Source organism: Myotis nattereri, assembly GCF_964212035.1.
Source record: "Myotis nattereri genome assembly, chromosome: 2".
Taxonomy (NCBI): domain Eukaryota; kingdom Metazoa; phylum Chordata; class Mammalia; order Chiroptera; family Vespertilionidae; genus Myotis; species Myotis nattereri.
In genome coordinates, this window is record NC_138076.1 from 39,150,117 (window position 1) to 39,165,789 (window position 15,673).

Sequence of the window (15,673 nt, forward strand, 5' to 3'; positions counted from 1 at the left end):
GGAGGGGTGAGAGGAATGACTGTTTTGCATTTATTTTATTTTAATGGATTGCAACTGATTTTCTCTATTTTTGACGGCACAAACTACAGCATTGTTGATGCTTGTTTTTAATTCAAGTTCTTCATTTGTAGTTTTCCTCAATTCACCCAGCCGTTACCTGCAGATGTTTCTATTTCAGTCCTTTTTAAAGCCAGGCTTAAAGGAAAAAGAAGGAAGTTTGTAGCCCTAAGCAACTATGTATGTCACACTCGTGGCTTAATAGCTATAGGATTCCTAACAAGGATTCGAGGGTCTGCCTTTACTTTAAAATTTTTATTCTTCATTTTATTGGGAGTTTCTTGACTCTTCCACTTTTGTTAAGTGGAAGATATATAAGGTGTTAGCTTACATATGGGAGAACTTCGATAAGCAAGGCCGGGACAGCTTGAGCTCTGTCGAATGTGGGATGCCCTGGGGGGGTGGCTGTAGTTCTCTTTCCTTCTGGGTGGGGGAAGGCAGATGAAGCCAGTCGTGGCTCTACGGCACATTGTCTTGGCAGTGTTTTCTAGAGCATCACACTGCCCCTTTGTCAGCTTGCTAGCCCTCCCTTTTTTTTCCTGTTTCATGAAAGGCACTTCTCCATTCATTGGCACCGTGCCTACAGTAATGTGGAGCAGGCTGTGACCGGGTGTTATTGGTGTTAAAGACTGCTTTCCAGATGCGTCCTTGCAGGGTTGAGTTGCCTTCTTTCATTGAGATGATTTTCTCTGAGACGTGAAGTTAGCAGGAATTTCAGACATTACACGTCTCTTCCGTAAATCCTTATCAGGAAAACTTGGCCTTCCTGTAGCACTCCCTGCTTGTGTAGGCTACACCTAATCAAATATTTAGAACTTGGTGTTTATTTACTGCTCAAATGGAAGGAAAGAGCCTCTGCCCGACCCTTTCACAACTACTGAACAGGTGCTTCTGGGACAATGCAGAAGAAGGTAGACTGCCCGTTTTGTAACTGAGTGGACTCAGTTGGTGGGTGGGTGGTACAGGGCCTTCCAGAAATATCTAACCTACTCAAAGACGGTGTTGGGACACTCAAGGCCTCTGAAGCTGATACCCAGTCGAAGAGAACTGCCGCCTCAGAGTAGGCATCAGGTGACCAACCTTGTATCTCTTGCCTCTTCTCAAGCCTGTTCTTTTGAGCCAGCAAGCACTTGTGTAGCCAGGACTCACTGAATCCACTGTGTGCCGTGGGTACGGGGTGCTCTCTGGACCAGCCACGATTTGACACACTTCCTCTGTTTGGGGCATTCCCTGCCTTCTGGTTGTTAGAAGCTACACAGACTGTCCAGTTTAGATATAGACACAGATGTAGGCTCTCCTATCAGGTGTACCACCTGTTGGAGTGAGGAGCTACTCATGCAAAGAGGTGGGGTCTGGAGGCGCCCAGGCAGCCTCAGGGAGGTGCCAGCGGTGGGAATTGTGGGTGTGCTTCTGGCTGCACCGTCCTAACCTGGTTTTCCAGCCCACCCGGGCGTCCAGGAACCTTGCACTCACTTTAAAGCGCCCCTTTTTTGCTCACATTAATCGGAGTTGATTTTGGTTACTGCACAGTCTTGACTGATATATCATGTGGTGCTCAGAGCATCATAATTTCTAGTCCCTAAAATATTCCTGTTTAATTATGCTTTAAAGAGAAAATTAATATTCAGTTTTGTTACTCCACAGTAGCCTGTCTGCCTTTTTTCTTATTAGACACAGTTTCAAATGTAAATGTAAAAAAAGATGTGTTTTTAAGCATCTGTAGTACAGTACCAAATTAAATTACCTTAGTAGTAAGATAGGTATAATTTTTTAAATAGTGATATTTATCTTTAAAAATTATGTAGAAGTTGTTTTTCCTTTAATATTACTGTCTGCTTAGCTCATGACTAAAAATGGGAAACTTAAATACATGTTTATCCACACTCATGAGAGAGGGTAATAGTGATCTCATTTAGCTATAAGGTCCATTCATTCATTCAGTATAGATGAACATCTTCCATATACCACCAGCAAACACAGATGTGTCCCCGCTTCTCAGAGCCCCAGGGCAGTGGGGCAGACAGATAATAGTCACTAGACTATAAATCACCAGTGTGCCCGGCACTGTGAGGACGGGTGCAAGATGCCCAAGACCCACAGAAGGGAAATTGCATCAGCTTAGAAAGGTCATAGCTCAGTGGCTGAGAGATGAATGGCAGGAGGAGCTGAGTTGTGAAGAGTTGCGGAGTGACCAGCTGGATGGAAATCGGAACATGCAAAGCCTTTGAGTGGATGGTAGCAGGAGCTGTGTGGGGACCAGACAAAGGCCATTAGCAGATCACTGAGCCCAAGAAATGAGCCTGCAGAGGCTGGTGGGAGCCAGAGCACCCCCGACTGTGGCATCTATGTTAAAACATTGGCTTTGTCCTAGAAAGTGGGGAGAGAGGGGGAGCTGTAGCATTGTTTTAAGCTGAGGTGGGTACAGTGACTCAATTTGCATTTCGGAAAGAGCAATGTGGAGAACATATCAGAGGGCCCAGGAGACCCGCTAGCAGGCCTGCCTGTGTCCTAGGTGAGTGATGATGGTGGCTCAGCCCAGGTGGTGGAAGGGTTGGGGAATAGAGGTATGAGGAACTTTAAGGAAGGGGACTTGGTGAGGGCTTAGCTATCACCAGGAGTCATGACTCCTTGGTCCCGAATGTCCTCTGGTTGTGTTCCTGCAGGACCTCCGAGCAGAAACGCCCCTTGGGGACCTGTGGCATCATGACTTCTGGGGCAGTCGGCTGAGCAGCAATACCAGCCACAAGTCCTACCGACCTCTCACCGTCCTGACTTTCAGGTGAGGTATGACGGTGTGGGCTGCACGCGAGGGTCACCCACAGCTTGTGCATTATGATATACCAGGTTGCATGTGACAGGATTCCCAGAGTCTAGGAGTCAAGTTAATAGTTCCTGGGGAAGCATAAGCCACTCACCTTTATGGGTTTCCAAGAAGTACGTGACAGTTCTGACTATTAGGAGTTAGGTCACAGGAAGACGGAGAGAACCGGCATGTGGAAACGTTACTGCAGGGCTTGCTTTGGCAGGAAAGGTGCTAAAAGTGGGGCAACAATACAGAGTTAGCATGGCCCTCTCAAGGATGACATGCACATGGGTGAAGCGTCCATTTTTCACAGCTCTTGGAGGTTGGACCCTTTGCTGGCGAATACCCAGGAAACTGTGAGACAGGCAACATGTGGCATCACATGAAATTGTCATTTTTTTCACTACAAATAAAAGGCATCAATCTTCCTACTGTTACCAAGTCAATAGGCAAAAAAAAAAGTTAAAAACAATCTAACTCTCCCCATTAATCAGGGAGCTGTTTGCATGAAATAGATTTATTTGCCACACAGAGTTTCTATGCATAGCTATTTCTTTGACACATTAAATACTTGTCTGTAGATCTCTCAAAGAAGCATGGAGATGATGAAATGGAACCACTGGTAATGGAAAAGCAGTCAGAAATAAGAATCCCTGACAATAAGAAAGTGGTTCATTGTTCAGAAGGCTGGTAGAAAAACTGTAAAGTACCTTTTTTTTTTTTTTAATAAGCAAGTTACATGACTGCCTTATATCCAGGTTCCTGTGGGATAGCCATGAGTAATGTGTGATACATTTTTTTGCAGTCTTGCCTTCTTTGCACTTAAAAATTTGACTGGCTTTCCTTTCGCTTTCCCTCTCCACGTATTGTCTGTCCCACCCCTCTGAGATCCCCTTGTCGTCTGTTTCCCCCTCTGCAGCTAACTGTTCTTTCCTTCTCTCCAATTTTCCTAGCTTAGCGGCACTATTTAGCTGGGTGTTATTGTAACCAACATTGCACAACGTCTTTCTTTTCTCCTTTTAGTATTTTTACTCACCAGCCTTTTCCTTTAGATGGTTTGCATTTTATTTCATGTGCTTCTGCGCGCCTGGTGTGAGCACCCTTCTTCTGCTACAGGATTAACTACTATTTGTCGGGAGGCTTCCACCCCGTGAGTTTCCACGTGGTCAACATCCTCCTGCACGCTGGCATCTCCGTCCTCATGGTGGATGTCTTCTCGGTGCTGTTTGGCGGCCTGCAGTACACCAGCAAAGGCCGGAGGTTAAACCTGGCCCCCAGGTCATCCTTGCTGGCCGCTCTGCTGTTTGCTGTGCACCCGGTGCACACTGAGTGTGTGAGTATCACCCACCCGCGGCATCTGCACTTGTGTGGGTTTGTTTCCTAAAACAGGCTTCCTTTAAATGCTCATGGAGCTGTGGTGGTGCCCTGCCAGGCGTTGGAGACAGTTGTATGCAGGTCCAGCAGGTCTCTCTTATGGAAAAATGCAGAGTCCCCAGTTGACCAAGACTTTAGAATGGCAGCATGGTTTGCTCGCTGGTGATGCTCTCTGGTTCCCTCCTATACCCACACTGTAAAGGTATGCATGTTGAATGTTGCCTGGCTTTGGGGTATCCAAGCCAGAGGCCAGCACTACCTTCCTCCATGTTCCTGTGTTAGCTGAGAGGTTTATAGTTTGCAAAGTATTTTCTCACACTGTTGTGATTGTCACAAAAACTCTGTGGGATCAGATGGGGCAGCATCACAGTTTCACTTTACAGAAGAGGAACTGGCCTGGGAGGACATGTAAAGGACTTATCCCAGGGCAGTCATGTGGCTGGTGGAAATAGGAATAGAACTTGAAACCTGGTTGTCCCAGGTCTGTGCAGAGACGCTGCCGCCATACTCTGAGTTGAACTAGAAAGTGGGTCCCCAAGTCCTGCTGTGGAATTACGAATTCTCCCCACCTTCCTTCTCCTTTTCTTGGCCCCCTGCATTATTCTCCTCCCCTTGACATGTGGTTTGGTAGCTCCTGATGGGCCTGACCCGCTGTCCTGTGGGCCATGCCTTTATTCCACTGAGCCTGCTGCTGAGTATATGTGGTACAAACCATATGGGGGTTTCAGAAACCATGCTACCCCCACCTCCATGGGAACCCTTTGAAAATGTAAGTCATGTTTGCTGAGGTAAAAGATTTTGTTGTACTCATTCATTCTGTGAGCATGAAGTACCTCAGATAAAATACTACATATGCTTTATTACTTCGCCTCAGTTTATTTCTGCATTTCATGTGTTATTTAAATACCTACATGATAACCAAGTGCTTTGAGCATCTTGGAATTAAGTGTCAAAAGTTTGAGCAGAATTCCTGCCTTTAGCGTCTGATTTTATAAATTTTATTAAACTACCTATTCTTTGGTATTAAGAGGGTTGTGGAATTGTTCTTTCAATGTTCTTCTAATATCTACTTTAAAGCTTTAAAAAATTCTCATAATTTTTTACTTCAGCAAATTCAGAGGACTTCAGGTATTGGCACGCTGGGAACTGCTGCAAGCTATGTATTTGTGTTCAAATTAGAATTTGTTTCTGTCCTAGTTCTCTTTATGGTCTAAATGTTTGTTGGGATTCAGAAATAGTGTTCACATTAATCAGAAATAAGGGTATTTCTGGCAGAAGTACTGATTTGGTACTTATCTGATTTTGTGTGATCTTAAAAGCAAAAGCAAATATATGAATTATTAACCAAAGACGTTTTTCTAAAACTCTGATTTTAAATATTGAGAAGTTAGTTTGTAAACAAGTTTGAAATGCCAACAAGTATAACTAGATGTGCACACACCTCCCCAGATAAATGCAATCCGGGGATGTTACCACCAAAATTCTACACTTGCGATATTTAAAAACAGGAGAAAGGGGAGTGTCTGAAAAAATTTCTTAATCTCTCCCACCCTTCCATTCTATGAAAGTCATTCGAACTCATAATGCAAGGAACAGTTTAGGCTTGTTAGAAATTAGCATTCCTAAGACAGATCATTTATATATTCACCTTCCATTGTTTTGACAAATAGTCGGTATTCAGTTTCCTCTGATCTACACCTCCCGGTTATTTTCCACTCTACATGGTACCCAGCTTTAAAGTGAGCATGAAGCAGGTTGACCCGGAGGATCAGATGGAGGGAGAGCTCCTCAGAGTGTTCCAGGCCAGGACCGAGGAGGCCGCCTGTGCCGTGGGCTGGGGCCTGGCCCTGGGCACAGCATCCCCACCTCCCACCCCCACTGAACATTGATCTGGGATGAGGCTTGAGGATTTGGGAGCAATTGTGCTGCTTCTGTTTACATTTATTAAGGGAAGGTAGTGGCAGTGTAGGCCCCTCCAGTGTTACTGTAAATTTCCGTATATTAACATTTATGTGTTTTGTGTCTTGACATTAATAATGAGAATGCTTTTGCAACCTGAAAATAAGAACCTACATTTTCTGTGCCCTGGCTGGGTGACTCGGTTGGAACATTGTTCCATGCACCAAAAGGTTGTGTGTTCGATTCCCAGTCAGGGCACATACCTAAGTTGTGGGTTCCATCCTTGGAGCGCATGTAGGTGACGACTGATTGATGTTTCCCTCTCCCTCCCTTCCTCTCTCCATAAAAACCAATAAAAAACAAATCCTTGGTTGAGGATTTTTAAAAAAGAGCCTACATTTTCCAGTCTTTGGGGTGATCAGCCATCCCCTTTGCTTAAGACTAAGGGGGTTATGGGATAACCCTAGGCAAACTGCGATCGGTCAGTCACACCTCATGGTCTCCAGTTGGTAGTAAAATAATTGTAATCCTTTTTTATTGTTGTTGTTTTATTTTTTAAATTTTTATTGTTGAAAGTATTGCATATGTCCCCTCTTTCCCCACATTGACCCCTTCTAGCCCACCCCCGCCCCAGGCCTTCACCACCCTATTGTCTGTGTCCATGGGTTATGCATATATGCATACATGTAATCAGTTTTATTTTGCTTTCCAGTTCATATGAATGTCTCTTATTTCCAGCTATGCCACCCCAAATCACTCTGAGGTATTTGTAGATGGGAAGGGCTCCAACACACTAGTCACCAGAAGAGGGAGGGGAGCTAAGGGAGGGGGTTGCCTAGTCCAGTGATGGCGAACCTATGACACGGGTGTCAGAGGTGACACGCGAACTCATTTTTTTGGTTGATTTTTCTTTGTTAAATGGCATTTAAATATATAAAATAAATATCAAAAATATGTCTTTGTTTTACTATGGTTGCAAATATCAAAAAATTTCTATATGTGACACGGCACCAGAGTTAAGTTAGGGTTTTTCAAAATGCTGACACGCCGAGCTCAAAAGGTTCGCCATCACTGGCCTAGTCCCTTGTCTCTTTGGAGACCAGGAAGCAGTCCCTGGGGGGTTCCCTGAGGACACAGTGCAATTGTAAGTTTTCGTTTTCTTCAGAGCATTGCTGAAGGTGTCAAGTTGCCTGAATTTGGGTATCAGAGAGGGATGCTCAAGCCTCCTTAATCTGCCCATTCAATAAACCCAGAGCTTAATGCTGAAAGCGCTGGGTGGGGAAAGATCCTCCCTGTCACCTTCTCCTAATTCCTCCCTGTGTGCACATTGTTCCTAGTGGGAATAAAAGTGAGCCACTTTAAGGATTCGGGGGAGGGTGTGGGGAGGTTGGCAGTGATTCCTCTAGAGAACCGTAGGGGAGGAAGAAATTTTATTCTAGGTTCTTTCAGCTGGTCTAATAATTAAATCAACATGAGACAGACTAATAAGTGAAAATAACCAAATTTAATTACATAAGTATGTACGGGAGCCCCATATCCATGAGAAAGTCAGAGATCCCACATACATGAAGGTTCAGAGACAGAAAAGGGAAAATGAGGTATGTAAGGAATGATGTGAGATGCCTTGGGGTGGGGGTGGCAGGGAGGGAAATTTACAGGATGATAAGAGCAGATGTTCAGTAATTAGAAGTTTGCCCTGCCCTATAGGTAGTTCATGAAAAGTTATTTCTGGTAATAAGTCATTAAGGGCAAGGCCCCCAATTTAGATTTCTGGATAGTTAAGGGAAGAGCAAAAATTTCTCCTGAGCCCATAGGGTCTCAACTGCCTTCAGCTCAAAATAGCATGCCAAAATGGTGCATTGTGGGGAAATTTGTTCTGAACCCCTTCAAAATCCTGATATGAATGTTTCAGGTTATTTGTTAGAAAAAATAGCCTTTGTAAAGAACTTTGCCTGAAAATATATTATGCAAAAATCAGGAAGGAAGAATAAAGTCTCTCTGTACTCATGCCCATTTCCCAGTTAGATGTGGTGTCTGTTTGGATAGCCTTTTACAATCTTGTCTATGAAATCTCTTTAATATGTGAAAAATTTATTGTAAGGACTGAATACTCTTTTTACTTTAAAACAATTGCCATAGTGTTTTAAACCCCGTTTTTCTTTATGTCAGGCAATGTAATGTATATTGCTTAAAACTTGGTAGTGTCTTCACCAGCTAGCCAAAGGAAGAATATTTGTTTTAAAAACAAGTGATGATGTTTAAAGTTCACATTAGTGAACCTGCATCAAGAGTTCAAGATCAGAATGTATAATTGCCCTTAGCATTGCATATCTGATCAGTGTAGGGGGAAACTCCTACTAAAAGGTTAGTCTTTAACTGTCCCTAGGTAACAAGTGGTTGGCTCTTTTGGCCCCTATTCTTGTATTTATCCAAACCACTTCCTTCCCCTTCACTCATTTCAAGGAACCTTTTTTCTCTGAACCCTCTCCCCAATCCCTCCATGATCTGAGGACCCCCTTGGATAAGCTTCTCTGGGTTGACTTTGCTTGTTTTATTCTTCCTAAGGAATTTGGGTTCCGGGCCATCCTCAGGCTCTGTAGACAGCCACAGCTGGAAGATGCCATCCCTTCTCTCCCATCTCTCTCCTGGCGGCAGGCCCACAGGACCAGCTGCTCCATCCCTCACTCACCAAGGTGCTCTGGAGCTCCTACCTGCTTCACCCTCAGCTGCTGTGTCCTGTTTTCATTCCTTTCTGCCCTTCGCATTTATAGAAGCACAATTTGGGATTCATACGGGAAACTAACAGTGAGCCAGCACCTACTGTGTGCTCTGCTCGGTTTCATTGCACTCCTGATTTACTGTATCCCTCCCTGAGTGAGTTACAGGCCAGACTCTTCAAGAACTCTCACTGCATATTTACTTCACTCGTGAAGTGATTGCACTGTTTAACCCTCCGGCATGCTGGCATAGTCATTCAGACCTGTTGAGCCTTTGTCCTTAGTTCCCTCTTGGATGTGGGTGGCATTCACAGGCTGGAGTCATCAACCCTTTCAGGCTTCTCAGAGACTGCGGGACACCTTGGGCTGCCACGTGCACCTGCATCAGGAGTTCAAGATCAGAATGTGTGATTGCCCTCAGCTTTCATATCTAACTCGTGTGGTGGGAAACTCCCAAAAGGCTTTCTTTATAGCTATTGCTTATACACACACTCGTGGTTCATATGTTAATATAGTAATTTCATGTTCATTGTATGTTATCTTATTTCCATTTATAGAATAGTCTTTATTCTGTATCTCATATATCATATATGCCCTTTAAGCAAAGGTACTTACCAGTCATTGAAGTGATACTTAAAGTATCACTTGGATATGTGTCACATCCAGGTGCTAGTTAGTAAAGAATGCCACATAAACTAGCCCAATACTCACGGCTGGAATTCTGCGTCTTTCATTTGCCATGAAACATTTGGAGAACACTATTTGGAGTAATTAGCCTGGAAGAAATGAAACGCGAATTGCATATGGCTTCATTGCCACTAATATAAAGAAGGGAAGACAGTCATCAGGTGTAGAAAATGGGGGGAGGAATGGTAGAAATGTTATTCTGTTTTTGTCTTGCCGATAGCTTTTGAAGCATTCTTTCCAGATTAACCCACTTCATCGGTTTTGTTCTGAAGGGAGGAAAAGGTGGCAGAGGCAGCTTTGAGTCATTATTCCTGTCTTTTTTATCTGCCTGATGACTTTTAACCCTTATTTCCCACCTTCCCTTCATGTTTCGAATCAAGTTTTCTTTTTTAAATATCATTCCCTTTCAGCTGATAGCATTTTCCACTTGACAGTCCACTTTGGAGACATCAGAAACACAGGTCTCTGCCGCTCTTGGGGACAGGGTGCCAAGTAACAGGGCTTCTGCTGCATACGGTGCGTGCATCGCTGGCTGTCCAGCCCACACAGTAGCCATCAGTGGGTTCTAAGCAATCCGACTTGCTCTTAGAAACAGTTAAGTCAAGTCCTAGACCAAAGGCATAAGAAAACCGATTCTAAGATAAGACCACAGGCTGTTGCAGGTACGCAGATTATTTTAATAGAGATGGTAGCGTCTAATAAGGTTTTTTTCCTATTTCTAAGGAATTTGTTTGTATTTCCTAAGTTTAGGATTTGTTAAAAATACATATTTTTTAATGTAAATTTCTTTTTCTTCCCCTTCTTTTAAGGTTGCTGGTGTTGTGGGCCGTGCAGACCTCCTGGGTGCCCTGTTCTTCCTGTTGTCCTTCCTGGGCTACTGTAGAGCGTTTAGAGAAAGTAAGGGTGATGTTTGTCTTCTTAATTTTGAAATGGGAAATTATGTGCGTATATAAAGTCGTCACTTTGAGGGAATGTGGGGAAAAGGTGTATGCCCGCTGTAGGTGTCTTGTTTCACTCCATTGCTTTTTTAATAACGCAGAGTTTGTGCATCAGTAGTCACACAGGAGCAGCCTGCTGTGCGGTGAGACCAAGAGCTTCTGCCCTAGGCACTGAAGCAGTTGTGATTGATTTTTGTGATTTTATTTCCAGCTTTTGGTTCTTTTTTATTAAAACCTCATGGAGGGGAAAAAAAAATAGAAAAACGCTGAAATGGATAGCTATGCACCTGGAGTGTGAGGTTCTTGTTTTTTATTGGAGCATTATTAATACTTACAAAGTCTGTTGACTTTTCTCAAAGACAACTCTAAAGTTTCAGGAAGTACCATTTTATTAATTTTAACTTATCTTCCTTTAAAGTAACTGCTTCCTATTCTGAGTAGATTTCAAAGACATCAGGAGTGCTTTTTGAAGAAAGTATTAAATGTTGATAGTTTTAACATATGTGGGGCACATTTATTTAGGAGGTATAATAAAACCTCTCTTTAATTCTAAAGATTGTTCTTATGAAATAATGGAAAAATTTCAGGAGACTAAAAATTCTATCAAGTGAATTGATACATTTTATTAGTCTCCTCTAATGGAATATTCTCACAGAAGGTGGAAAACTAAAGACATTGTATATTGTTTTCCTGGGTCCTTTTGCTAATCTTTTCTCTGTTCCAATTCATATGCATACATTTTTTCATATATGTGTCTGTTTTTAATTCATATGTAAATTATAAAATTATATCTGAGAGCCATCCAGACAAAAGAGAGATTTTTTTACTACCATTTTTTCTTGTTTTTTGAGGTAGGCCTGTAGAGCTATAAACTGCCCTCTCAGGACTGCTTTCATTGTGTCCCATAGGTTTTGGATTGTTGTGTTTTGAGAGATTTTTTTAAATAAAACCTTTGGAAACTAATACCAAAGGTAAAAGTGCTTAATGTGTGATGAATTTTCAATTAATACTTTGATTCATGAAACATTAGTTAAGCATATTTCAGGATTAATGGAACTGTCTTAACTAGTAGCAGCAATATAATCTTTATTTTTATTTTTTTAAAATATATTTTATTGATTTTTTACAGAGAGGAGGGGAGAGGGATAGAGAGTTAGAAACATCAATGAGAGAGAAACATCGATCAGCTGCCTCCTGCACACTCCCTACTGGGGATGTGCCCACAACCAAGGTACATGCCCTTGACCGGAATCGAACCTGGGACCCTTCAGTCCGCAGGCCGATGCTTTATCCACTGAGCCAAACCGGTTAGGCATAACCTTTATTTTTTTAGTCCAGGAGCATTCTTTTAACATTTACGACATTTTTACTTTAAAATTGGAAAGGGATTTTATAAAGAGATTGTTACAGGCCTTTCATTTTAAGGATGCAGATGGTTTCGAGAAAGCTAACCTGGAAATATTTAGTGTTTGCACACCGATAACAGTGGTAGTTGTGGCTTTAGCGGAAACCCTTTTAGGAATATGAATAGGTTTTCATTTGGTTGAAGTGACTGGGAACAGTTAGAAGGCAGATGGATGGGTAAGGAAGCCTTTGAAGCCTTCCTGACGGCCTTGTGTCTACAGGAAGGCCTGACCCTCCCGGGCTTTGGTGCTCTGGTCACTTGCACCCTCTTTAGGAAAAGGAAAGAGTGGATTAAAATGGAGCCTTTGGACCCACCTCCAGACGGGTGTGTTCCTGGCAGTCACCGACAGCTTGTTCAGTCTTTGGAAAATAGAAAGCTGTAGGAGGTCGCCCCTCTTCATGCATCCAGGCCTCGGGGTCTTGACCCTGAGAGTTATTTTTGGCCACGGACTTTTGTCTCCTTTCTGTCCTCTGACTGTGGCCTCTTGCCCACGCAGGCTTTGAGTTAAACTATATCAGAATGATTTCTTCTTGGAAGTTTAAAGTGGGCTGGAGCACCCACCCCTCCAGCTGCACTCTCCGTCGTTGTGAGGTGGTTTTCACTGCCACTTTCAGTTCCCACTCATTGTTTTCACAGACGGTGCTGGAATGATTCCAATCTGCCTCCCAAGCTTGTTGCGGGTCTGAGATGCAGACCAACGGGGACTCTTAAGAGAGGGACTTACACTCAGTTACCTGCTTATTTGGAGGAAGTCCTGTGTCCTACACACGAGGCAGTTCTCTGTCCCCTCCCCAAGAAGGTTCGGAGTCCTGAGCCCTACCCGCTGTAACCTCAGGATCCAGCAGACCAGATGCCCAGCCCTGTCCCTTGCTCTGCTCAGCCAGCACCATTGGAACAGTCCCTTCACTCTGCCAGGCACTGCCCTGTCCTCTCCTGTCCACAACTCCCAAATCCTGCTTTGTCTCAGCGCTGATGAATTTGGGCGGAGCCTTTCCTAGTCTCCGTTGACACAGGCACTGTGTGTTCAGCCTCTCTTCTGTGTGTCAGATGCTCCGTACTCCTTCTTCAACATGCTAAAATAGAAACTACTTCTGCCCTGGCCAGTGTCGTTCAGTGGTTAGAGCGTTGGCCTGAACACCAGAGGGTCTCGGGTTCCATTTCCGGTCAAGGGCATGTACCTGGGTTGCAGGTTCCATCTCTGGCCCTGGTGTTCGGGAGGCAACCAATCAATTTTCTCTCTCTCTCTTGCCCCCTTCCCCCGCCTTTCCACACTCCAAAACTCAATGGGGAAAAATACTCTCAGGTGAGGATTTAAAAAAAAAAACACAGCTTTTTTGTTTATAGAGAATAACTTTCTGGAATAATTCGCCCCCCTCCCTCCGTGGAATAATTTTTAAACATCATATTAATGTCCAACTTCACAAATATGATGGCCGAGTCTTGTTTAAGAGGAGCAAAGTTTTCACAAACTAATAATAACTTTACAGAGGAGAAGCAGTGAGAGCTCTGTGCAAAAATAATTCTGGTTAAGGAATTCATGATGAGACACTTCTGATTCTGTTCTAAAATGGCATACAGGATTATCAGGGTTGGTCATTCATTCTTTCACCAATAATTAATCAAACACGAAGGGCATCCTTTGTAGCAGGCCCTGTGTCAGGGACACAAAAACTAAAAGGACACAGTCCATGCCCTTGAAGGACTTAGAGCCTGGTACAGCTTGACTAAAATAAAGCTTCCATTATTCAGATTGCTCAAGGAACAGAATATTCTGGTTTTCCATACTACCCTGTCAACTTTTTCCTCCCTGTGGCCTCCTCACAGCAGATACTCAATAAGTATCCCCTTCTTTTCATGGTGTGTTTATGCAGAATTGGTGACTGTGCCCTCTGTACTCCTAATTTCTTTGTCTGTTTGCCCTGGAATGTACAATTTATTATTTTATTGAGAGATAATTGACATATAACATTGTATTAGTTTTAGGTGTACATCATAATGCTTTGATATATGTATATATTACAGAATGATCACCATAATAAGTCTAGTTTACATCCATCACCCTACATAGCTATACCTTTCTTTTTCTTGTAAGAACTTTTAAGATTTACTCTCTTAGCAACTTTCAGATATACACTACAGTATTAACTGCTGTCACCATGGTATACATTACACCCCAGGACTTATTTTATAACTGGCTGTTTGTACCTTTTCACCACCTTCATCCACCCCATCCCCCACTCCACCTCTGGCAACTACTACTCTGTTCTCTCTGAGTTTGGTGTGTGTGGGGGGTTTTTTAGACCCCCTCATAAAAGTGAGGTCATACAGTATTTGTTTTTCTCTGACTTATTTCAGTCAGCATAATGCCTTCAAGGTCTGTTGTGTCGCAAATGACAAGATTTCCTTTTTTATGGCTAGATAATATTCCGTTGGCATGTGTGCCACATTTTCTGTATGCATGGGTCTCTCAGTGGACATTTAGATTATTTCCACATCTCAGCTGTTGTAAATAATGCTGCGGTGAACATGGTGCATGTGTCGTCTCGAGATAGTGATTTTGGTTTTTTTGGGTAAATACCATGAAGTCGAATTGCTGGATCATATGGTGATTCGTTTTATATTACTAATTTTTTTCATCTACTCTTAAATTTTTTTGAGTCAAACAGAGAAGAGTCCTTGATACTAATGGACATTGGGTGTGTATATTTTCATTTGGACTTTGAGATATCGCAAACAATAGTCACACATTTTTATTTCTCCCCCTCGAGTCAGTATGGGCTGTAAAAGACACCAGGGCGGGGGGGGGGGGGGGGGCGGCGTAAACACGCCATGGCAATGAGGAGTCTTTGGGCCAGTTGCTCGTGTTGTCCACATGTTTAGTGGACAGAATCTTAGTGTTTGCAAGTGTTCCACTGGGACTCAAAGCTCTTCTGGTGGAAGTTCAGCCCAGCGTTTATTGAATACAAATACTAATGCTATTTATTATTTAAACTTAGTTTAAAGTGACCTGGTCTTTGTTCTTCTTGGATCTGAACATAAATTCAAAGAAAGGCCTAATGTTAGTTGCATATAAATTTGAAGTTCAAGAAAGGTTTTTGCGGAGAAACAGAGTTAATATTTTTTATAAGGAAACAAAATATTGAGTACTCTGAAATGAATGATGGAACTAGTTCAAAAGCTCTTTCAGAGGATATATATTTTTTTGATAACCTCATTAGCTTTCTTTATAGATGCGATGCTTGTATTATAAACCTTGGGACAATTTTTAACTGCCTGAGTTTATTAACAAGCCATTCTGTACTAACCTCCAGAATCCTGGGGTTTTTATAAAATGAAAAAAATCTACACACGTAACATTTGTCTGACCTTTTGTGGGTGTGTGCTTAACTTGAGTATCTCTAAGCAAGATCTTTTGAAACAGAATCCTTTTTCAAAAAAAAAAAAGTTTCCTTATAAAGGAAGCATACATTTTCTCATAAAAAGGAAAAACACTAAGTCAAATGAAGTCGATGATGCACTAGTTATTATTTCTGAATGCCCAAAACAAAAAGTATTTTTCTTACGATATGACATCTTTTCAATATTTATCTCTCTCTTAATAACTCATACTTGGGATTGTGAACATAATCTCTCTGCACAATAAACTTGCTAGAATGGCCAAAACAATTTTTCAAAATTGATACCTTAAAATACTTATTTCATGGAAGTGAGAACTATGAAGAGAAATTTAATTAGTCTCACTTATAGTGGGGAGGAGAGAATCTTAGTGGGGGCAATGAATTTGCTACATAAC

At 42.5% G+C, this 15,673-nt stretch overlaps 1 protein-coding gene across 2 annotated transcripts in view; it reads left to right on the forward strand.

Annotated features, from left to right (window-relative positions):
* Positions 1-15,673, forward strand: part of TMTC4 (transmembrane O-mannosyltransferase targeting cadherins 4) — a 58,937-nt gene that overhangs the window by 4,405 nt on the left and 38,859 nt on the right. For both annotated transcript variants that reach the window (XM_081084893.1, XM_081084894.1), the window contains exons 3-5: positions 2,721-2,836; positions 3,977-4,193; positions 10,347-10,434. In XM_081084893.1, the coding sequence (XP_080941019.1) occupies positions 2,721-2,836; positions 3,977-4,193; positions 10,347-10,434 (421 nt within the window). The remainder of the gene's footprint in view (positions 1-2,720; positions 2,837-3,976; positions 4,194-10,346; positions 10,435-15,673) is intronic.